Here is a 23443-nt window from a genome sequence, read left to right as displayed (position 1 = left end):
GGAAAGGAGGGATGGAGGGATGGAGGGAAACGTGGCGGGCGTCGGTGTTTTGGGCACGTGAATCTCTCAGTTTGAAGTTTCTCCCACATGATAGAGATTAGGAGCCCGGAGATCGCATGGTCTTGTGTTTCTGCCCGTCTCCTTCCTTCTCGCTCACACATGTTTGTCTTGCTAATGATGAGGAAGAGGAGAAAGAGGAAGGGAGAAGGAGCGCAGGAAAGAGAGACACATGCCGTTCTGTTCTCCTCAGAATATCAGACACGTGAGGTATGAAGGGAAGGTGAAGGTCTCCCTGCGCTGCCTCACGCCCGCCTGCAGTCTGGGCGGACGGTTGGCTCGATGAAGCTACTGTATATGTTTCGCAACATTTACTGCTTTTAGTCTGGGCCCAGAGCCAAAAGCACTCCTGAATTTTGTTTTGTTGCCTTTTTTTTTTGCTTGTTTGAGTCCCAACTTACAAAGAACCCTTGCAGATACTCTTACAATTATTAAAAGTCAACGAGGTATATTGAGGTTTTATCGTCCTCATATCACATGTTGTATTAACAGGTGCTGAGATTGTTGGCAGAACTTCATGTATCTTGGGTACATCAGAAAGCTGTCAGGTAGGTAGGTAGATAGATAGATGGATAGGTGGATAGATAGATAGATAGTCTATCAGCTCTATCTATCTATAGATAGTTGATAGAGTGAGTTGATAGACAGATAGATAGACAGATGGATAGATAGATAGATAGATAGATAGATATATAGATAGAGGTTTGTTTTACAGAAGTTACTTCAGTTCTGTTTTAATCTCGTCTCAAACTGGGATTATGTTTCAGGTTTTCAGGCATTGCTCAGAGATGTTCTCGTGGCTGTTTCTTTTATACTCGAAAGCACGAAGTTTAAATTTGTTTTTCGACTCCATTTTGGACCTGCCTCGGCTCACAGGTTCAGTGTTTTGATGTGATAGTTGGTGGTGAGTTGTTAAACTTGGACGTAAAGCTCTGTGGTGGTTCTTCACTCTCTCTAGTTAAAGTTTCACGCACAAGCACATACATTACTTTTTTTGCATTTTCTACGTACGTTGTTCTCTCTACATTTTTGGTTTTATTTCTCTATGTTTGCTGTTTTTTGTGAAGCACATTGTAACTTTGGTTTTGAAAGACGCTGGATCAGTAAAGTTTATTAATATTATTCTTATTACTACTGCTACTACTGCTGCTACTACTACTACTTTGAAATACAGAAGTTCTTTAGGCTTCATATAGTCGCACACACACACAAACACATACAGACAGACACACACACACAGAGTTGTGTTGCTGAGTTCATGTCAGGTCATCAGATTAATGTCTGCCTGCTGTTCTCCCGGACAGGTGGACTGAGCTCACAGTTTGCTCCGATTAAAAATGGCAGAGAAAACTTGATGCAGACACTGTCATGTTGGCAAGTAGCCTGTAGTAATCTGTAGTCTGTAATGATGCACCTTCATGAACCCAAACTGAGACGTAATCTACAGTACGTGTCCCAAGAAGCCAAGAAAAATATCAGAGCAGATGACTTTTTTTTTTCTCCCTTTAATCGCAGCGACACTGAACAGCTGATCTAATCGAACGAAGACAGAACTTCCTCAGAAAATGTCTGCGCTGATTAGAGGCAGCGATGTTAAGAATGGGAAGTATGTAAGAGATGAAAAGAGAATAAAAATTTGGGTTTACTTTACTACAGCCGTGCGGCCGTGTGGGAGGTCCCGTCATGCTTGTGTGATTATCTCCTGCTTCACTTGGTTGGAACAAAAGAGCTTTTTGGTTGTACGACAGACTTAATTACTTGTAAGTTAAATTACAAAGATCAAACGTACAGTAGAGACAAGGCGAGGTGGGTGATAACGGCTTTGTTGGTTTGTTGAGCTTCACTGCTGCCAGACACTTTAATTAATTGGATTAGCATAATAAGAACGAGAGCTTTAAAGGACAAAGGCACCAAATGTGAGGCAGACTCAGATGTATTGGATGTGATCTAAAGGATTTATTTTATCACTGTGTTCTGCAGCCAACTTTTTTTTTATCAAATATGTAACGTCCACAGTAGGAGATGATTAAAAAACTAAACAGAAAACACAATAAAATGAAGCTACTTAATCAGATTTTTCCATTTCTTATGAGTACAAAGCAAAGCTGCAGCAGTGATTAACTGTTAGATGCAAAGTCTGTACAGGAGGTTCTGATCAAAGCAGGTCTGACCGCTACCTCAGACAGATTTATGATGTTGGACCATATTCATTAAATGACCTGGAGCATTAACTTTCTGAACTTATGGTGAACTATTGAAATACATTTTGTGTTAATTTGAGATCTTTCAGTTAATCTGCTTAATGTCTAAACTGTAAATTCGTTTTTTGTGCATGTTACTGATTAAAACTATTGACTGCTTACACAACATTTGGTTTTTATCATTTTTTAAACAAACCTCTAAGCCGTTAATGGGTAACATTAAATAATCATTTCCAAAATTTACTCCACCACTTTAGCAATGTTTTTAAGAGCGCGTCCTCACATGAAAAACAACAGTAAAGGTCTAAAATTCAAGCGAACCCCCCCCCACACCTATAGTCTCATTAACCCCATCTAGTGGCTGAAGTAATTATTCCTCACAAGCTCAGACCTATAGTACATTACCCACAAGGCAACTGGACTGGAATCACCTGGAACTGCTAGCTCAGGGGTGTCAGACATGCAGCCCGTGGGCCAGAACCGGCCAGCCAAGAGGTCCAATCCGGCCCAGTTTTCTTCTTCCTCTTTTCCTTCCTTCCATCCTTCCTTCCTACTTTTCTTCCTTCCTTCATCCCTTCCTTCCTTGCTTCCTTCCATCTGTCCTTCTTCCCTTCCTTCCTTCCATCTTTCATTCCTTCCTTCCGATCTTCCCTTCCTTCCTTCCATCTGTCCTTCTTCCCTTCATTCCTTCCTTCCGATCTTCCCTCCCTTCCTTCCTGTATTCTCCTCCTTCTCTTCCTTCCTTGCCTCCTTCTTTTTAATGATCCGGCCCACATGAGATCAAATTGGGCTGGTTGTGGCCCTTGAATGAAAATGAGTTTGACACCTCTGTGCTAGCTGGTACCGGTCTGGTAACTTCACTTCTTACTAACTCCACAACCACAGAATATTTCATTGTTAAACTTGTTTAGTCTACTCCCAATCGACGCTGACAAATCAATTAGATATTGAATAATTTTCCTGAACTAAACTCAGCTGAACTCATTAAAGAATGTATTGAGACTTTGACATCACTCACTATAAGTCTGATGGTAAAGTAATTGAAAACATCCTCTGGGAGAAGCTAAACCCACTTGAATTATTACAGTTACAGATGAGTAACAATGTGCCATTCACACACACACACACACACACACACACACACACACACACACACACACACAGGGATCACACTCAGGTTACATTCGTCTTCCATCTTTTCACAGAATATTGAGTTTAAAGCTGCTTCTCAAAGGATTCGATGGGAAGCAGAAAGTGTTTCACTGCTGCTTTCTCTCACAACAAGCTGCCCTCGGCTCGCGTGTCCATTCTTCAGAAAAAATATCCTCCTGCTTACTGCGTTCACTCCGTCTATCACGCTACAGCTCTCTGTAGTTCACTGTTTCTTATTTGAGGCATGCACAGTTCCTTCTCCACTCCCGGCTGTTTGATTCCCTCTCACAGTGACACTGAACACGGACATTAAGTCACTCTGGGAGCCAAATGTCAGATCAAGTGTAACTCAGTTATGCTGCATTTTAACATAATTTGTTATTAATGGCAAGTTGTATAATAATGTATAAACTTCACATATGTCTGTAGGAAAAGTCTGTTTTTGCTTGCCTGGTTTAATGAAAGTTAAATGATGGAGTGCAGCTGCTGGTGGGGAGTCAGTTTAGAGAGGCAGATATTTTACACAACAGGAGTCTGTAATCCAACTCTGCTGCGTGAAAGTGACGAACCACAACTTCACCCTAAACGTGATAGATGAGAAGGCTGCTGTAGCTAAAATAAGTCACATTTGATGCTTAGGCATGACGAAATAATTTATCCTACATGAAGAATTAAAGAACAGTCACTATTTTTGCTTTCCAGCTGTGGTGTTATTGTAGTTTTTTTCGTGATTCATACAATTTCTAAAAAATGCTGCAGTGCAAACAAACCTACGAATAGAGAATTGCACACTCAAGGAAACCTGTATCCAAAAATTCACAATCACATATGGAATCATAAGAATATGACACTCTGAAAGAAAAACACCGACCACCTTGAACTGCATTATTCTACAGTGTTGTTCACATCAAACTCACAATGACACCTTTTCTCAAGCTCAAACATTTGGAGGAATTATGGCTTTGTGGTGGACATGATCCATAATTTACTATGCACAACGTCTTTATAATTATCTTGTTGGCAATGATATCGGTTATAACAGTGATTTCTTGCTTGAAACGTCCATGTGGCATTTAAAAAAAGTTAATTTGGAGCGCTGTCCTAGTCTTTCTTTTTCATTGATCACTTTCGGGATCCAGCACCCAGTTTTTGTGTTGCGTTTGTGAGTTGAGCACATTGTATCTTATTACTCATGTTATATCGGACAGAATGGACGTTTCTGGTCCAATAAACATAAACAACAATAAGAGGACAAAGAGGGAAAATGTTGATCCAGAGAAACGTCTGTGACTCGAGAGTTAAGTTAAGATTACAGGTCACTGACAGGACCAGCAGAGGTCCAACACTAAAATCTGTTTCTCGCTGTGACCTCCAGCTGATAATCAGACTCCAAACATTCACCTGAAAGCTGCGGCACACAGCGAGCTAACTCTGCATGAAGAGGTGAAAATTGGCTCTGGTGAACTCCTGATGGATGGTCTCTAACAGCGAGTCTTCCTCCTGGTCTCCCCGCATCCCTCCTTCTCTCTTGCCTCTTCCTCCGGCTGCTGCTCCTCCTCCTCGGACAGGCGGAGGCGGCAGGAGCTCAGGGGTGTAGGTGAAAGTGAAGGGCGTGCGATAGATCAGGCCGTCCAATCGGATGAGAGACAGAGGGACGGTGATGATGCGTCGCATGTTGCGCCAACCGTCACTGAAGATGGTGACGTCAGGAACGACGCAGAGCAGAGATTTGGGAGCTCTGAGAAGAAAAACAAGGAGATGGAAGTAAGGAGGAGTCTGTGCTGCTGAGACTGCCTGAAAATAAATCCTTCATCAGATGGATTAAGTGACGTTTGTTGAGTCTTATCTGATATTCTACTTCAACAAACCTGCTGGATGCAACTGACAGTACCTCAAAAATAATAAGCCAGAAAAACCTGAGTGGCCTCTGAGAAAGCGAAAATAGATCTAATTACATTTTAAATCAAGTAAATAAAGCAGCTAAATCAACAGCTTCTCACCTACAGACCTACAGAGGATTATCACCTGACTAACAGCTCTACGGAGCATTGTAGCATCTTTCAGCTCATAGTTTTGGTTTTACAGCGCAAAGTTTTTGTTCCCTCTCATCATTTTTGTCAGGATCAAATCCAGATGCAGCAGTTTTTACCAAAGAACTGTCCCAGCCCCAAACAACCGTTATATGCAATTGGAACATTTATTTCCTAGGCTGTGCGCAACACACACTTGCAGGGAAATGACACCTATTTTTTTTTTTTATTATTTATTTATTTTTTTAAACTTACTTGCTGGTGAAAACTGACATTAAACATTAACAATACAGAGAAACAATTAGTGAAGACCAAAACTATGGGAATACCACATCATTCATGGAGGTGAACTTAAAAGCAGTATTTGTACTCATTAGTTTCGTAAGTTTGCGTGAATCAGTTTGTAACTGTAATCTTAATTTTTCAGCTGCAGAAGTTGAAAAAACCCAACTAAGTTTACAGGTACAAAATCCTGTTTTCAAGCACACCATGATGAATTATACGATAGCCCAAAGGCATTACAAATATTTGACATTTGGACACATCTGCTGGATGCGTAATAAGCAACTTTATAAGGCCATAAGGTGTCATGTTGTGTTTACAGCTGCCCACAAATAACTCATTAAATATTAATTAATGCAGGTTTAGAAATGATAAACCGCACAAATCTTACGATTTAAAAATGTTTTAGTAATAGGGTGACTAAATTTTATCTATCTACCTACCTACCTACCTACCTACCTACCTACCTATCTATCTACTTATCTACCTACCTACCTACTTATCTACCTATCTACCTATCTATCTATATATATATTTTTGCTGCTTCTGTGAGTCTTTGCAGGAGGAGCAACGAAAGCAACAATAGTGGAATTACAGAAAAACAAACTATGAAAGTAGATAATCATAAGCGTGATTACATGACAGACTAAACACAAATCTGAGGTGGAAATGAAATACTAGCGAGCAGCTGACGTTTTGAATGCCCTTTTATAGAGTTTTTTGTGAAGGTATTTCATTTAAGCCCATACTGCACTTCTGGCTGCATGGCAGGGGCAGATCAGGTTTCTAATTGGCTGCAGCTTCTCATACAAACAGCACATTGTGGATGACTGTGTTATACAAACACGGCTTTCCTCCTCGCCGCCGAGCTGCTGGTGATGGGAGGAATATTTGCAGAAGCTCGTGGCGAGCCGCTCTAGGCCCTAACTTACGATGCCTCAGCACTTTAGGTGTGGGATCTGAGGTGGTTTCTGACGTCAGAGAGGTTGTTTTGATTTGGGATGCGTCATATGAGATTCTGTGGGGGGACGACTGAATGTCAAGTTTCTGCAGTGGCCTTCTGTAACTTACAGATTCCCCCATGAGAGTTAGAGAGAGGATTGTTCCCTGTGAGCCGGGCTGAGCTGCTCCCTACTAATGTGTGAATACAACATAAGCTCCTTTATATGTCTCAGGTTCAGTCTTGGCTCAGTCCCTAAAAGCAGATGAATACAAGTAAAGAGGAAAGTTGAATAAACAGGGTGTCATTAATATCAAGGGTATTTTTTACACAGACTTGAATGGTAAACCCATCATATTTTAATAGGTAATGTCCATGTCTAATGAGGAGAATTTTTTTCAAACAAATCCAGAATAAAATGAAAAAACATGAAGGAGGACTAAAGACGTGTCGATTTAAGGGAAGAAATATGCTTATTTGTTTTCTTGCTAAGAGTTTAGCTTGATGAACAAGACAGCAAACAAAAAAAAGAAAGCAAGTGTTACTTCTGACTGAGATGCTGGTTTGAACCACTGCTAACTACACACTGCTGCTCACTGACATTGGAGTTAAAGCTGCTGTCAATCAAACAGACACCAACACGACCCTCCAGTCAGCTTAGATGAAAAAGAACATTAATCATATTTCTTCCTTTTAATAAACTAAATATGTCGACTTTATTTTTGACTGCACAAAGAGTGAATGTGATTTCAGTTGGACTTTTATTTTTTAAAATTTAATGACCGGCTGCTTTTGGATTTTTCTATATTTAGATGCCTCTCTATTCAGTAGTGCCCTGAATCCAAGACAAGTTTCCCCACATCAATATATCATATCTTGCATTTTACTTATGGCATATAAAAGAAGTATATGGCATTTTGGGAAATATTCTTATTATATTACGTCCTGGAGTCTTTGCTTTTTGACGGACACATCAGCACATCAGTAACCACAAAATAATGATTTGTCATTTTTACATTTTGTGTGTGTGTTGTATAAATAAACACATGAAATACGAGGCGTTTATTAAGAGATTTAGAAGTGCTGACAGGCAGATTTTGTTCCACTGGACAGAGCCAGGAGAGCGGTTTAGTCCTGTTTCCAGTCTTCATGCTTTGCTGAGTTAGCTTGCTGCTGCCAGTAGTTTCATTTTAATGTACAGAAATGAGAGTCTGCTAGAAAGCGTATTTCCCAAAAACTTTTCTGCTTTGTGTTTTTAAAGGTTTGTGGTGGAGATTTAAATATCAAACTTCCTTCAATAGATCAGAGACATCTCAACTGAAAATGAGATGTCTTTTTTCAGCATGGCACCTCTCACCAGATATAACTGTAACTGTGAGTCTGCTGTATTTTATAGAAATTCCTCAACAAACAGCGAAATAACTGTTTTCAAAATCTGGGTCAGATGAAACATAATTTGGGTTAAACTTCTTTGGTTACACAATATTTTGAGCATGAGTGCCACTTACATATTTTAAAAGGAAATTCCATAAAAAATATTCATCTTAGAGCAAACTTTTATGAGCAGCCAGTTTTACTTGACTTGAGCAGTCTCACTTAAACATGACTAACACTTCAATTTGCCCCTTGTGCTGCTCAGCTCCACACCTGGTGCCTCTACTGTGAAGCAGCATGAGAACAAATGACATGAAACAGTCATAAATAAAAAACAGGGCCTCCCAGAGTGATTGTTAAACCTAAAAACATACGTTTCTCATCTGATGAACTTATATAACTATAAAACACCACTGTGTCTAACTTGACGTTTGGTTTTTGAATGTACAGAAATTGTAATAAAGTTCAAGCTCTTTAAAACTGATCCACTGTCAGACACCAACTTTAAAGACACTTTGAACTACACATGTTTGTAGTTAGTGTATGTTTTAGGCTCAAACTGCTTTCCTTTTGTCAGGTACGGAGCAAGATGTGCACCGCTTATTTAACGGTCTTACATTCAGTATTTTTCCCTCGTGGCCCCGGCTCTCAGCTACTAAAAGCAACCAGGCAACAGACCTGAGGGCCAATAAAAGTAAAATAACTACTGTTGGTACGTGTGTCCACAGGAACTATTGTACTGGAAGCTTGTTTGTAGACCTATGTTCATGTTTCTTCCATCTTTACGGTTTCTGGGTCGTGTTTTCTAACAAATAATTGCTAAGAAGAAAAAGATGAGGACAGTGTATCTGTTCCAAATCATTCAAATCAGGGTCTGTTTGATGTTTGCTTTTATCTCTTGCTGGCAGGCGGTGAGTTCTGGTCCTCTGAAATGAGGCCAACCAGGAAGTCACTTAGAGCTGCATTCTATCAAAAGGCCACCAGGGGGCGACCGTCTCTATACAAGTCAAGGGAGAATTCACCAACTTCTCACTTGATTTCTAACCTCAGTAAACGTTTTCAAAATGTGTTTATGGTCTCAATCACTAGTTTAAAGCCTTCTTCAATGCAGTATGATGTTCATTTGGGACATTTTGGCCTCCCTGATTTTATATGTGACGATAAAGCAGGGTATGCATTAGGGGACGTGGCTACGTCCTGATTGACAGGTTGATTGACTAATGTCCTTCAGATCCAGCCCTCGCAACCATAGCAACCTCCCTGCTCTGCGCATGGCTCCACCTCATGCCCATATAAGTAGAATCTGTGTTTTTATTTTTCCCAGCATGCACCTGAAATTTTCAAGATGGCGCTGCCTAGATTCGAAACTGTTGGCTTCCGAGCAGCAGTCCACAATCCAATGGGTGACGTCACGGATGGTACATCCATTTCTTTTATACAGTCTATGGTTGATGGCTGTACCTCATCTCATATCTGCTAATATACCCTCTCTCATCTTTTCTAGAGTCTCCTCTCCTCACCCCTTAACCTCTTTCCTTACCTCCTCTCTGCTCCTCATCCTTTCTTTTCCTCTTCTCCTTTCCCTTTCACTCCCTACATTGTACCTGTCCACAACTTTCCTGTCTGTCCTCACACACACCATCTTTCTGTCTCTTCTCAACTCACTTGAACATGGTCTCAGTCTCACTGTTCCCAAACCAGACTTTGAGATGAGGGCTGAAGTTTTCTCCTTGGATCTCCAGCATGGCAACGTGTCCTCCACCATTCACCTGCAGAAACACACATGCACAAGTTTCCTTTTAAACAAACATTAGTACTGCGTCTTCATCAAATTCAAAGGCTGTTTGCACTATTAAAGTCTGCAAATCAGTCAGTGGGCTCCAGTGTTTTCTGGCCCTGACCTGAAAGGCACCTGATTCAGCTGAATATTGCTGGGAGATGCACAGTGAACCCATTTCTACAAGTTTTCTTTCATCTTTATTGTTGCCTGTTTGCTACAGAAAGACTGTCCAGATCACAGACAGATTTATGGATTACCAATATCAAGAAAGTTTCAAGTCTTGCTGAGTTGACTTTCGTTCTGTAGTAATGAATCTGAAAGATGGAAATGTGTGGTATATTTTGAAAAATGGTCAACAATGATGTTAAAGGCCTAATTCTGAGTTGTTTTGGCCTCTAATTTTGAAATATGTTCACATAATTTCGTTCTAAATCTATATTTGTCAGTGATATCTTCTGGTTTGGCTTTGACAACAGTGATATAAAGTGCAGATGTAGTTCAGTGGCTTAAAAAAACAAACCAAACTGTGATCTTTGTATTTTGTTTTCTTGGCCATGTGTGTATGGACCAGGTATTCCTTGTGTTGTGGAGGCTCACGTTCCTGATGAAAGGGTGAGGGTTCCTGAAGGAGGTGTGACGTTAACGTAAGTCTAAGGTTATGTTAATGTTTGGATTAGGCAAGTAGTGGTTATGGTTAAGATTACTGTTGTGTGTTTTTCCATTGTGTGAAGCACGTTGGATCAACTATGTTGTGTTTAAAGTGCTATGCAAATAAAGTTGAACTTTAGAAAGTCAGTGTAATGTCCTCTCAAGTAATGGAAACACAGCTGTATATTTGCATGTGTGTGTGTGTGTGTGTGTGTGTGTAGTACCTGTCCTCTAGTCTAACCCACCTCTAATCCAGTGATAACAGGAAAAGGACTAACTGGTGTCTGGATGCTGGCCAGACTGTGATTATATGTAAATTCCACTACTTCCACGCCGATGATGGTCCAACAGGATCCATCATTCAGCACCACTCTGCCCGGGTCTCTGGGATTGGCCGTGGCCTGCAGGGAAGGAAAGGATGGAGGAGAAGTTGGAGGGAAGAACACAGGGAAGAGTGACGGCTGATTAGAGTTAACAGGCAGGATTGGATGGAGGCATTAATACAGAGAGGAGATGACAGATCGAGAAGGAGAGAAGAAGAAAAGACAGTAAAGGACAAACAGAAGGATGAGGGAGCGAGAGAAAGAGACTCACATGGTGCTGTATGATGATGTCATTGGATAAACACAGGAAGGCGTGAGGATTGTCTCTGAACTGGAAGGCACATTTGTGGAGCTGAGAAACTGGCTCGTCCACGTCTAAGATGGCGTGCTGCTTGTTGACCTTACGGATCACCTGGTGACACCAAAAACAAAAGAAAAAGCATTATCAATAAACTTCATCAGAAATGTTTTCATAACTCCAAACATAGTCTCTTATCTCTAACTTGGCTTATTCTTAGTATATAAAGGAGTGGCTTTACATAGCACTGACATGTATTTCAGTGATTTCTTAATATAAATCTGCTCTGATCAATAATTTATAATAACTATTTATGCTTAATGTGAGAGGTGAGGCTCGTAGTGATGAACCTACAGAGGATTATCAGTGAGTCTGCAGCTCTCCTTGCCTTTATGGAGCTTTACAGTGAGTTTATTATGTTATTACATTTTTTGAGGCATTTTTCACCTTTATTGGACACCAGGAAGCTTTAAGCACCTGTATAACTTTATTTGTGCCTTACAAGAGAAAAATAATTTGTCTCTGGACATGAGGACATTTTTTAAAGGCTGACAGCTTGATCTCATGAGAATAATTTATATTATGAATTATACATAATTGGGTATTATTGTATACTGAGTAGTTTCTCATAAGTGTTAAATGAGAGCTGAGCTGAGTTTGACTGACAGATTCAGTCACATTGCTTAATGCTTACTCAAATCCCTCTTTAGGGAAATAAAATTAAATAATAAACGCTTAGAAAACAAAGAAAGAATGACTTAATTGAGTGTTATCTTGTGGATCTCTGTGTTAACAAGGCTAAACACATTATACCAAGAGGTTTGTTTCAGTATTAACTGTAATCACAAAGGGTCCCAAAAACAACAAAGTTAATTTACCTTACAAATGTAAAGTGGAAAGCGAGGGAGCTTTAAACTGAACATAACGTCTGTGTCCCCCTTATTCACTCATTCACTACTCCCTATAGACACTAAATAGTTTCCCCAACAGTGAGCAAATCAAGATTTCAGATGCTAACTAATTGTTGCCATTAAAGGTCATCACTGTCAGAGTCACATGACAGTAGTTTTCACATCTTTACAAGGTGGAGCATTGCATTGTGGAATACTGAGGGCACTATATAGATAATATATTTACACACTCAGCATTCGGAACCTCAAATAAAATGGCAGAGGTAAAATGTAAAATGCACTACAAGGTAAATAGGAAGTGATTTCGGCTGACAAAGCTACCTGACAGTAAAATAAGATTTGGACACATCATGTCCATCAACCAGGTGGTCTGTGCATTGCTGGACGAGCACAATGAATTACTTCTGGTGTCTCCAGTCCTTGAGCCCCAAACCAAGCTGTTACCACACCCGAACACACCCTTAAATGCACCACACACACAGAATATTAAAACACCTAATTTCCTTATATTTAAGTCTTTTCCCAGATGCTGATGAAGGAGCTTTTTTGGTCTGTACATCCACCTTCACCTCTTCAATCCCTGAACGTCGACCACAATCAAACAACAGGACCAGGCTGCTCATCACGCAAACGAGTCAGCAGGAAAGATTTCTCTGTCTTCAAACAAACCACGCAGCAAAAGGCCTCAACTACAAAAACATATAGAGGTGTAGTGTGAATATATACCGTAACCATCCACCACCAGGCCAGCAGCTGAGGTTGTTATGACAGCAGTTTAGGAGGTACGACGAAAGGGTCTGCTCAGCGAATTGAGAGCAATTCTGCTAAGAGGTTTGGAAGACGGGCGAAACAATAACAGCGTTTTTGGGATTAGTAGGTTATGTAATACCTGCACAGACACACATCTGTAGGATGGGATCAGAGAAGTGATTATACCTTCAGTTTGTGGTTGAAAAACGGAATAATCAGTCAAGGCAGCTGCTCTCCAGTGTGAGCACCTTTTCTTCTACTTTTCTCGGGTTAGTCAGTCACACAGGAAGTTTTTTGGAAGATTTTTCTGTGTTGTATTTCTCAGACAAAAAAGCTTTTTACTCTTTAAAACATGACTCAAACCAAATGCTGATCCTATATTTCACTTTATAACAGCGGTGGAGGCGGCCTGTTTGTTCTGTTTCTCTTCAGCAGGGAGTTTACTTACAGTCACTGTGCTTTTCAAAATTGTCATTGGTATTGTTTTAATTTCCTGAACTGAGCAAAGACAGAAACTCAACTGATATGGAGACAGTCCGCCAGCTCAGGGTCATTTTATCTCAGTGTTCATCAAATCCTTCTTTTTATCTGATTTTGTTTTATGAAGAACGGTTCAGCCGAAGCAATATAGAGGCGGAGTTGATTACAGCTGCAATCAATTCATATTTTCCACAGCTCTTTCATGAGAGGCTTCAGGGATAAATATCTTTGAAACACTCAGAGAGCGCTTCATGAAGTTTATTTGAAGTCATTATGAAAGGCACAACCAAGACTGTTTGAAGCTTGTAGCTGCAGAGAAAGTATTCACATGTAATGTTTACAGCATGCAAACATTCATGTCATCAAGATGGTGATATGATTACAGAGTTGGGCATTTAAGGATTAAAGCACTGTTCATTGACAATACAACAACATATTCATTAAGTTTTGGGTTATTCTTCCTTCCAAGTCTCAATGCTGATGGAGGCTGTGTGGTTCAGGTCCTCTTTGTTTGGCAGCACCTGGAAGTTCCTCAGTTCCCTCCCAACCATATTGTTATAAATGTTTACAATCTATAATTTTGTTATTCTGTATTTCCATGGTGTAATTTTACTTTCTTGGTCTATTCTGTACACACAATGTGTATTTCCCAACTATTTGTCCTCAGAGAGGGATCAGTCCTCTGTTGCTGTTCCTGAGTGAATTCCTGAATTTTTTTATGGGGCTTTCTCCTAATTGTAATTGAAGCTAAACGGATAAAACTTCTAGGGCCTGATTTACTAAGATCCCAAATAGTGGGTACTAAATTGTGTGTGCAGTGCAATATATTGTGCTTTTTGTTTGCGTGCGTTTTGCAGGTGATCTACTAAGAATAACTGTAAATGAAAACAGGAGCAACAGGAGCAGTATTTAAATGAGGGTTTTGTGTCTTAATGGAGAGTTTGGACGAGCAGAAAGTTGCAAGATCAAAATCAAATGTGATCAGGTTCTAGTGGAAGAGGTTAACTAATATATTGAGTTATAACTTAAACTAATATTACCAGAAAATCCCACATATGGGAGATTATTAGTGACAAAGTCAATGCTATTAGTAAAACCAAAAATATTCCACTCCAAAAATATGAACACAGGTGGAAAAACTCCGTCCTGTGTGTATTCTGTCATTGTGCATCCGTAAATGAAGCTGACTTGACTTGAGAGGAACACAATGCTCAACAGATACATGCTTCCTTAACAGTGTGTACATAGGCAGTACTGTTAACACCTCCAGCAGTCTTTTCGTTGGTGATATAAGATCACTGGTGTGGTGGTTTTGACCTGCACTCCTCAGAGACCAAACAGTGTGACTGGTGCTATGATGTAACATTGTGAGTTTGAGTGGCACTCATCTTTTTCTGCCCGTCACTGCACATGCACTCATCACTTTCATTTCAAGCTTCAGAGTTAAAAGGAAATTCAAGCTTAAAGGTAGGCCTCGGAGTTTTAATTGGAAACAGTCATTGTTTTGTTTAATATTGCCCTGCAGAACACATATCCACAAGGCTTAACAAAAATATCACAATTATATCCTAGTAAAACATTTTTGGAAGTTTTCAAATCTGATTTTTTGCATCTTCTTGAGGTCTTCATTTTTTCTCTTTTAGTGGCGACACTGTTATCTCCAGGAGAAGACATACTAATGTGCTTCCTGTCTGCTCTGTGCTTTGGGGGATGACCCACTCATGATAATATTGTTTCACTATCCTCACTACCTACAGGTTACAGAGACACTTTGAAGGGTAGACTTCTACTAAACCCCGTTCATTTGTGTGTTTTGGTTGTGCCATACATTTCAGTATGGCAATGAGACTAATATTCATCCAGTCTTAATCACTGTAGCAGGGACGGTAATATTTACAGCCACATCTGGATTCAAAACAGTTTCTGAAGCTACAGCACAAGTTTGTCACAAAGTCTGAAAAACACATTGTATAAGCCAAGTCCAACAGGAAGCAATGGAAGATTTACTGAGCTCAGTGGATTCACGTGAGGCAATGGGGAAAGAACATTCTGTGAAAATGTAATGTACAGTAAACTTTTACCTTTTATGGATTTATAAGACCCACATGACAGTTTAGCATTGATCGACCTAACGCAATAGTTTATCCTATTTAGATAATCTGTTTCGACTTATACGGTCTAGTCCCGTGGTGAGTTGACAGTTAATTGAAAATCTGTTTAGTAGATCTGCTACATGCTGGACTGAAATGCCTTTTTTTATTTCAGTATAAGCCATTTGACTATAATCAAGACATCATTCATTTTCATCATAAAATGTTATTGGACAGATTTAGGTGTTTGGCATCATGTTCCAGCTCTACAGCAGTCATTGGGAGAGATCACCTTCCTGTATAACACTAAATCACACAAAATATATTTGTCTCAAACCTTTATTGTGTGTCTGTGTGTATGTTTGTTCTCACTGACCATTCAATTGATTAACATCAGGTGTGTTACGACTCTAAGTTGTCACATTATGTCACATTAACCCCTCTTGTGTGTGTGTGTGTGTGTGTGTGTGTGTGTGTGTGTGTTACCATGGGTGGTAGAGCTACTCCAGACTCGGTACACACTAGCTGGACCACACAGCCGTAACAGATGAACCCTTCGATCAGCACAAAGTCGCCTTGATCAGCACACTGGTCTTCCACTACACACACACACACGCAGACACACACACACACACACACACACACACAACTACACGTGAATACTCATAAAAATGACTGTAAAGCTCCATTCAGACAGGAACTAAAAGAGGAGTGGGATGATTTTAACATTACCCGCTCTGGTCAGTGATTTTAAAAAGGTTATATATCACCCCCTCCTCAGTAATAATCACAATAAAACAATTTAGTGTTTTAAATCCCGTCTGGAACAAAGAGTAAAATTACTAAGGAGCATAGTGAATATTTCATACTCCACCTCCCACTGTAACGCTAATCCAGTCCGAATGGAGCTTTAGTAAAAACTTTTTTCCTACTTTGGCTTACTTTCTTCCAGTTGAATAAAGACAAATAGAAAGTGTGTGTGTGTGTGTGTGTGTGTGTGTGTGTGTGTGTGTGTGTGTGTAGTGGTAGCTGTGGTGGTCGGGAGGCAGTAGAGAGGAGAGAGTGCAGATGGATGAATGACCGAGGTTTAGGTTTTGCAGGTGGGAGGTCCGTGCACACCGGGCACTGTGTTAGATAAATAACCTCACAGATCTTTAGACACGTTTTCCAGACGTGTGTGAAGGGAAACGCCGGTGATGAACTCTCGCACAGTGACTGTATTTATGCAGGGTGGCCAAAGAGGGTGAGAGAAGATGTCTTATGACTGGAAGGCAGAGGGTTTGATGCCAGTGACGGCCGCTGATCATCCCTGTATATTGTGTCTCTGACAAAGACATTGAAGTCCTGCACCAGGAGGATGTTAAAACCGATGTCTTGATAATTGTGGTTTTTCAAATGTAAAGATGTCAGATGGAGGCAGAAATGATCAACTATCATATTTATAGTTGTAGCATGGACTGCCTCCAAGTGATCAAAGCAGAGGAAACACCCAAACCTGTCTGAATTCGTCTTCGCTTCATCCATCCATTCATTTTTTCAACCTTGTTTCATGGTTGCACGGAGTTGGAGTCTATCCCAGTATGCATTGCAGGAGAGGTGGAGCAGGATCTGGACAGTTTGCCAGTTTATCACAAGGTTTATAATGTGTGACTGTAATAACATCTGCTGGTGAATTTGCCTGTAAGCGTATTAACCTTCTGCTTAATAAACAGGACATTTACTGCTGTATATTAATTTATGATTGCTTTTCATAATCATAATTATTTATAAAAGTTCAACTATTTCAAATAAAGTCAAATAATAAATAATTAAAGATTTGTAAAGGTTACCTGGATTGTATAACCACTTGTGATGTTCTGTTTATGTTGAAAGAAAAGTAAAATCATGCCCACAATATGACCTTTACAGTATATAAAGCACCTATGATGAAGAAGCTGTGAAGATACAGTTAACACACAAACACTGACACACACACACACACGCACGCACACACAGAAATACACACACACACACACACACACACTTACCCAAGGTGATGGTGAAGGCTGTCCACTGTCTGGCGCTGGCTACGAAGGCTCCTCTGTCCACTGAGAGGTAACGAGTGCTGACCGTCTGTGAGCGTAAACGATTGAACAAAGCTACTCTGGAGCACGATGAGATACACACTGAAAACACACACAGATGGAAACAGAGAGTTTGATCAGTGACTGTATTTTATTGACAGGCTACAAAGCAAACAAACTGCTGCAGCTATAAGTCATGAACAGAGAGCATGTCGCTAACAGAATGACCAAATCTGCATCTAACTGGTCTGAATGCTTTCAGTAAACAGAACTCATGAAAATCTAAATGAACCACCGCATACTGAGCTGACTTCACTGTGACTTTATTAGGAGGAAAAAACATCTTTCAACTGTAGCTTCTTTAGATTTGCTCAGCAGAATTGCACCAGCATCCCCAGGTGTGATAAATACACATAAATATCATTTACTTAATTATTATTTACTATGTGATGGTTTTGAAGGGTGTAGCTTGTATAATAGGTTATTGTTGTTGTGTCCTTTGTATAATGCTCACACTAACTGGGATGATTATTTACAATTTCTTTCTCAGAGGAGAAAACCGAACAAGTGATTTAAAGAGGAAGAGGAAATGATAAAAAGGAATCTGGGTTCGATCATGTAAAGCATGTTGGCCCCTGATCTGCTATCTCTGCTGTCAGCTTAGAGTGATGTCTGCTTTTAGTTTGTGTGTTTGTGTGTGATGAATGAATCAGACTGACCCCGACTCGACAGTACATAGAGTCATGACTCATAACCACCAGCAGTCTATCACTCAGCCAATAAAAATAAATTATTGATATCAAATGAGACTTTTTTTTGCTACAATAACAAATAGTTTCAAAATGCAAAATATATGTGGTTAATATATCTGGATTTAAAAGAGGATAAACATGGAAGGATACATAAATACTCACGGTCGGCATTTTTCATGGACTGTCTCTTCTGGGACGGTTTAGAGATGACTTTGATCATCCGACTCTGGAACGAACCCACTTCCTGTCTGTTGCCCAAGGAGAGCTGCAGCAACAAGCGGAAATGCTTCCTCTTGTCCTGGTCGGAGATGTACAGGGATTTGGCACAAGCAAACATCTGCTGCAGAGAGACAGAGAGAGACGGTGTGAGTGAAAGAGAGCAGGATGTGTGTGGAAAGTTTCTTCTGAGCTGAAACTGAAATGAAACCACTGAGTTGAAATAAAGCTTGTTCGTAATATTTAATCCATATTCAAATACACTAAAGAGTCAGAAGATGGAGACTTTTCACTGCTCTCCTGTTTGAACCTAAAGAAAGAGATTTGTCAAGTCATTTGTGATTCTAATAAAAAACAACTCAAATGAAAGTTTTGAATCATGAGCATACTGTTAGTTTTTTTCTACCTTTGTCAGTATTTGAAACATGTCTATGCTGGCAGGTACACACTCTATACGTAATGCAGATGTTCCTTACATTGTCCCTCTGCGAGTAAATAAGCAAGAGGTCAGTGGACACACAGAGTGTTTACAGCAGGGTAGTTCTTCTGTCAGACGTGACTGTTTGTTGAGCCAACAGTCGTCTGTTTTAAAGCAGGTGATTGTCTCATCTAAACACACACAGCCGTCTGTCGCTCAGACACAACAGCTTTCAGGTCTGAGTTTAGCAGCAGTTCAGGATCTCATCACTCACTCATCTACAGCTGGTGCTTCGACTTTCAGGCCACCAGCCAACATTAAAAAAGCTCCTACTCAAAGTCACATCATCAATAAAGCTCTGGTTGCAAACATGAATCCAGAAAATATGACTTCAGCATCTGGATGGTAGACCATCATATGAGTACAAAGAAAACTGTTATTATAAAGCTGAGCTGTCAGTGTTTTTGAAGTTGAATTATGTGTTTGGAGTCACTCACATGCTGCATCCCTAAATCACAGAGTCATGCACACATGTCAGCTGGTGATCACACTGCAGAAATCGACAGGGAAGATGCACTTGTAGACTACAGCCCCCACCCTGTTAGACTCTGAATATTTTGATTGGGCAGAGTGCCTAAAACTTTGTTGGATGATATGAAGTGACATTGAAGAGCATGAGTGGGCGTTTAGATCGAACACTCAGATTTTGTGATTGCCTCTGATGCTGTGCCTGGTTTTGTTTTGCTGCTGTTCTCAGGTCTCTCTTCTTAAATAGATCGTATTCTGAAGTGGGATTACCAGATTAAATAAAGGTTACATAAAACCGGTCATGCCGTTTCAGGTTCTGGCGAGACAAAGTCAGCTCATGGCTCACCCTCATAGGATCATACGACACCTCAAACATCAGTGTTTACAACAACAGCTTCCAGATGTGCTGATCAAAAATAATATAATAATATAAAGGACTCACATTAAACTCACACTAAATCCACAGCAACGAAAAAAAAAGAAAAACACAATAATGATAACAGCAACAACTGAACTTCAAAGTCTCTTTTTCAATCAACCATTTCAGTCGCTGTGAGTCAGCAGTTTGTGATTTTATGAGAAAGGGCTCTACTGCCCTGGTAAGTCACCACAGCAGTTATTTTAAAAAAATCTTTTGTTCGATTGTGAGGAAAACAGCAGAAATACACAGTGTAAAACTTACTGGATGAGGTTGTCTTGGATTCTGACAAAAGTTGATCCAGAATTAACTTCCACCTTGCATTTTTTACCTGAGCATACGTCGTTGGCTTCGCCGCTAAACCAACAAGCTCATTAAAATAAGAGACCTGAGTTTTATCAGGTTAATGTCAATCTCAATGTGGCCTCAAATGGGATCTCAACCTAGTGGACCAAATGATGTTTGTAATGTGTAAAATATCATTCCTTTGACCTTGTGTCACTTTTTGTTTTAGTAGCCATCTGCTGACTGACACGGACTGGAAGTAATTCATTTTAACGGACAGTGACTGATGAATACATTTAAAAAAACAACTGCATACTCTCTCTTCTGGCTTACAGTGTTTGCTGCTGCCTGTAGAGGAATTTAGGGAATAATTTAGCTGGGACAAAGGCCAGTTTAAACCTCCAGAATTAATTTCTCTGTCATTAAAGAAACCTGACTGCAGGGTGGGAACCATGTCGACAAAAACAGTTCAGTAAAACACAGCAGACAGGTATGTACATGGCATTAGATCAGATAACTTACTCTGGAGTTTGGCTGTTCATCGAAGACAAGTTTGAATGTGTCTGCCTGAGACTGACTGGAGCTGTCCAGACACATGTAACCACACACTCGATAGACAGAGTCTCCGTAGCCAGCCGCTGCATAGAAGCGAGAGGAAGACACAAGAGAAAGGGAAAAGGAAGAAAAAATAACAATGGAGGGATTAAAGGGAAAAGGAAAAGGGAAGAACAGACAGGGGGAAAAAATCATTGGACGAAGAACAGAGAAAGAGGATGGTAGATCAGATTCAAACTAAGATTCAAAGCACTGAATTCAGTACTTTCCTTTAATATTGACTACATTATTGTTTGTTCACCTTTCAGATTGTCCTGCATGTTTCTCCATCCATAACCGCTGATGTAAACACATGGTGGAGGGCAGAAGAACCTGCAGGCAGAGTAACAGCAGAAATTTAAAGATGTGAAATATTTATATACTCTAAGACAGCACTAAGATTTGGCACAAACACACTAAAATGACTGTTGGAAATCCCCAAAAGGCCAACTGATTATTTAAATACACCAGCTGATCACTAATACCTCCTGTATTCTGAGTTTATTCAGCTAACTGTCTTAAAAGAGAAGTACCATCAAACCTTTTCTCGTTGCCGTAGGACTTCTGAGCGACCTTGGCATGCAGGATGAAGACACTCTGGTCGGCGTGGGCTTCTCTTCCCGGTTCTTTCGTTGTTCCCAGTAACTGAAACCCCTGGTCCAGTCTCCTAATCAGACAAGAATGCTGTTAGTCATAGAAAACCAGAAAATATATTTAAGTGTGACTGGTTCATGGAGGTATTAACAGAGGTAGACACAATCAGGCAGAGCCAAAGAACAGCTGTTGGACTGCAAAATATACCCACCTTGTTTATATATCTAAATATTAAAGCCATGTGACACTGTAGGTAGGACCCCTCAAGCTGCACACAAACATATTATTCTTCATATTATAACTTTTAAAACATCATTATTTCTTATTTGTAGAACTTAGAGCCCAATTAGATTTAGATTTTTTAATGTGTTATATTGTACTGTGTATGTAGGAATCACTCATTGTGCAAGTCAACCAGACAAAAAAAAAAACTTTTGCTGCAAAATATCCAGTACTTCTACACATCCATGGTTTGTCTCTGCTGACCGACTTCTACTAAACTTAGCCAGCAACTATATCAACAAAAAAAAATCAACAAACTATCCGAATAAAAATAAAATAAACGTATGAAACAAAGTATACGGACCCATTAATTACAACAAACGGTATTAAAAATATGAATTGGAGATAGATGAACCCAAAGATTGCAACAAATTCAATAGGTATATATATATATATATATATATATAGGCTCATTAACTATTAAAATCACGCATTATGTGCTAAATACAACATATCTTACTGTATTAGTCGCTTTATCCTGCACTGTATTGGCTGTATGTGAACGTTTACTGTTGCTATGGTGACAGTTGGCGCTAGCATGCTGGCTAGTTTCGCTCAATCGTTGGACGAACAATAACCCACAAAAACACTTTAAATCGACAAATGTGAACTAAATTAACAACAGCTACCAACAGTCATAACCCTTACAACCTTAACTAATGTACCATCACAGTATAAATAGCCTAAATCAGAAAAATATCGACTTTAATCCCTGAGGAGCTAGTAACAGTGACTTTGCTTGTCTTCAGTAGCTTTACTCTGTGTAACTGCCAACTCACCTGGTTTGGATCAATGTAGAAAAGCAACGATCACAGTATTATATCAAAATCACAGACTCCCAAAATAATGATATATTTTCGAAATAATACAATTTAAAATCAACAAACTATCAGAATAAAAATAAAATAATCGTATGTAATAAACGCATTATGTGCTAAATACAACATATCTTACCGTATTAGTCGCTTTATCCTGCACTGTATTAGCTATCTGTGAACGTTTTTTTTGTTGCTATGGTGACAGTTGGCGCTAGCATGCTGGCTAGTTTAGCTCAACGAACAATAACCCACAAAAACACTTTAATTCGACAAATGTGAACTAAATTAACAACAACTACCACAGTCATAACCCTTACAACCTTAACTAATGTGCTATCACAGTATAAATAGTCTAAATCAGAATATTGGCTTTAATCCCTCAGGAGGGGAGCGTACCTATGTTCCCCGGGTCCTATGTTCCCCGATCGCGGCTAACTCGGTTGCTAGGTCGGCGGCTAACTCCGCTGTTAGCTCGGCGGCTAATTCGGCTGCTAGCTCGGCGGCTAATCTGCTAACTCGGCTGCTAACTCAGCTAACTGGCTAACTGTAGACGGGATCATCCCTATGTTCCTCGGTCACATACAAAGCGGGGAACATAGGGACGATCCCCCTGAGGAGCTAGTAGCCTATAGCCTACAGTTATCTTACATTACACTTCCCACAAACAATGAAACCAAACACAATACAAACATAAAAACAAATTAACTTTTGAAGGTACACTACTGATAAACTGTGGCATTCACTCACCTGAAAGTAGTTTTACTAATTTAATTACATTTTTTTTTACAATTAAATAGTACTAAAAACACTGTGAGGAGTATATGGAGGATCATGGTTTGGGTAAAAATTATCCATTAAAGCTAGAACACTGTCATTATCAGGTTTAGAAAAGCAACCACTTGTGGTCATGATAGAAAAAAAAACAACTCTTCCCCTTGCTGATTTGTCACTCAGTAATGATGTCAACTGATTTCCTTCGTCATCATTACTATGGCCACTAGAGGGCTCTGTCACTTTGATGTAGAAATAAATTAATCAATATACAACCCCCTTTTTTTATTGTTTTCTGCATTTCCATGTTTTATGTTTTAAATCTGTGTGCTTTTGTTTGATACTTTTCCTGGTGAACATGTGGAAAAGTGTGTTATATCTAAAATAT

General features: G+C 39.7%; 1 protein-coding gene across 1 annotated transcript in view; it reads right to left on the bottom strand.

The window, feature by feature from the left end:
* Positions 1–4835: 4835 nt before the first annotated feature.
* rbpjl (recombination signal binding protein for immunoglobulin kappa J region-like) overlaps positions 4836–23443 on the bottom strand; it is a 31973-nt gene continuing 13365 nt past the window's right edge. The window contains exons 3-12 of the mRNA XM_053315901.1: positions 21132–21257; positions 20853–20923; positions 20519–20634; positions 18294–18471; positions 17344–17481; positions 15803–15915; positions 11059–11199; positions 10710–10865; positions 9702–9805; positions 4836–5148 (exon numbers count right to left, since the gene is read on the bottom strand). Coding sequence (XP_053171876.1) covers positions 4836–5148; positions 9702–9805; positions 10710–10865; positions 11059–11199; positions 15803–15915; positions 17344–17481; positions 18294–18471; positions 20519–20634; positions 20853–20923; positions 21132–21257 — 1456 coding nt within the window. The remainder of the gene's footprint in view (positions 5149–9701; positions 9806–10709; positions 10866–11058; positions 11200–15802; positions 15916–17343; positions 17482–18293; positions 18472–20518; positions 20635–20852; positions 20924–21131; positions 21258–23443) is intronic.

This window comes from Scomber japonicus, chromosome 3, assembly GCF_027409825.1.
Source record: "Scomber japonicus isolate fScoJap1 chromosome 3, fScoJap1.pri, whole genome shotgun sequence".
Classification (NCBI taxonomy): Eukaryota; Metazoa; Chordata; class Actinopteri; order Scombriformes; family Scombridae; genus Scomber; species Scomber japonicus.
This window is presented reverse-complemented; position numbering and strand designations above follow the sequence as displayed.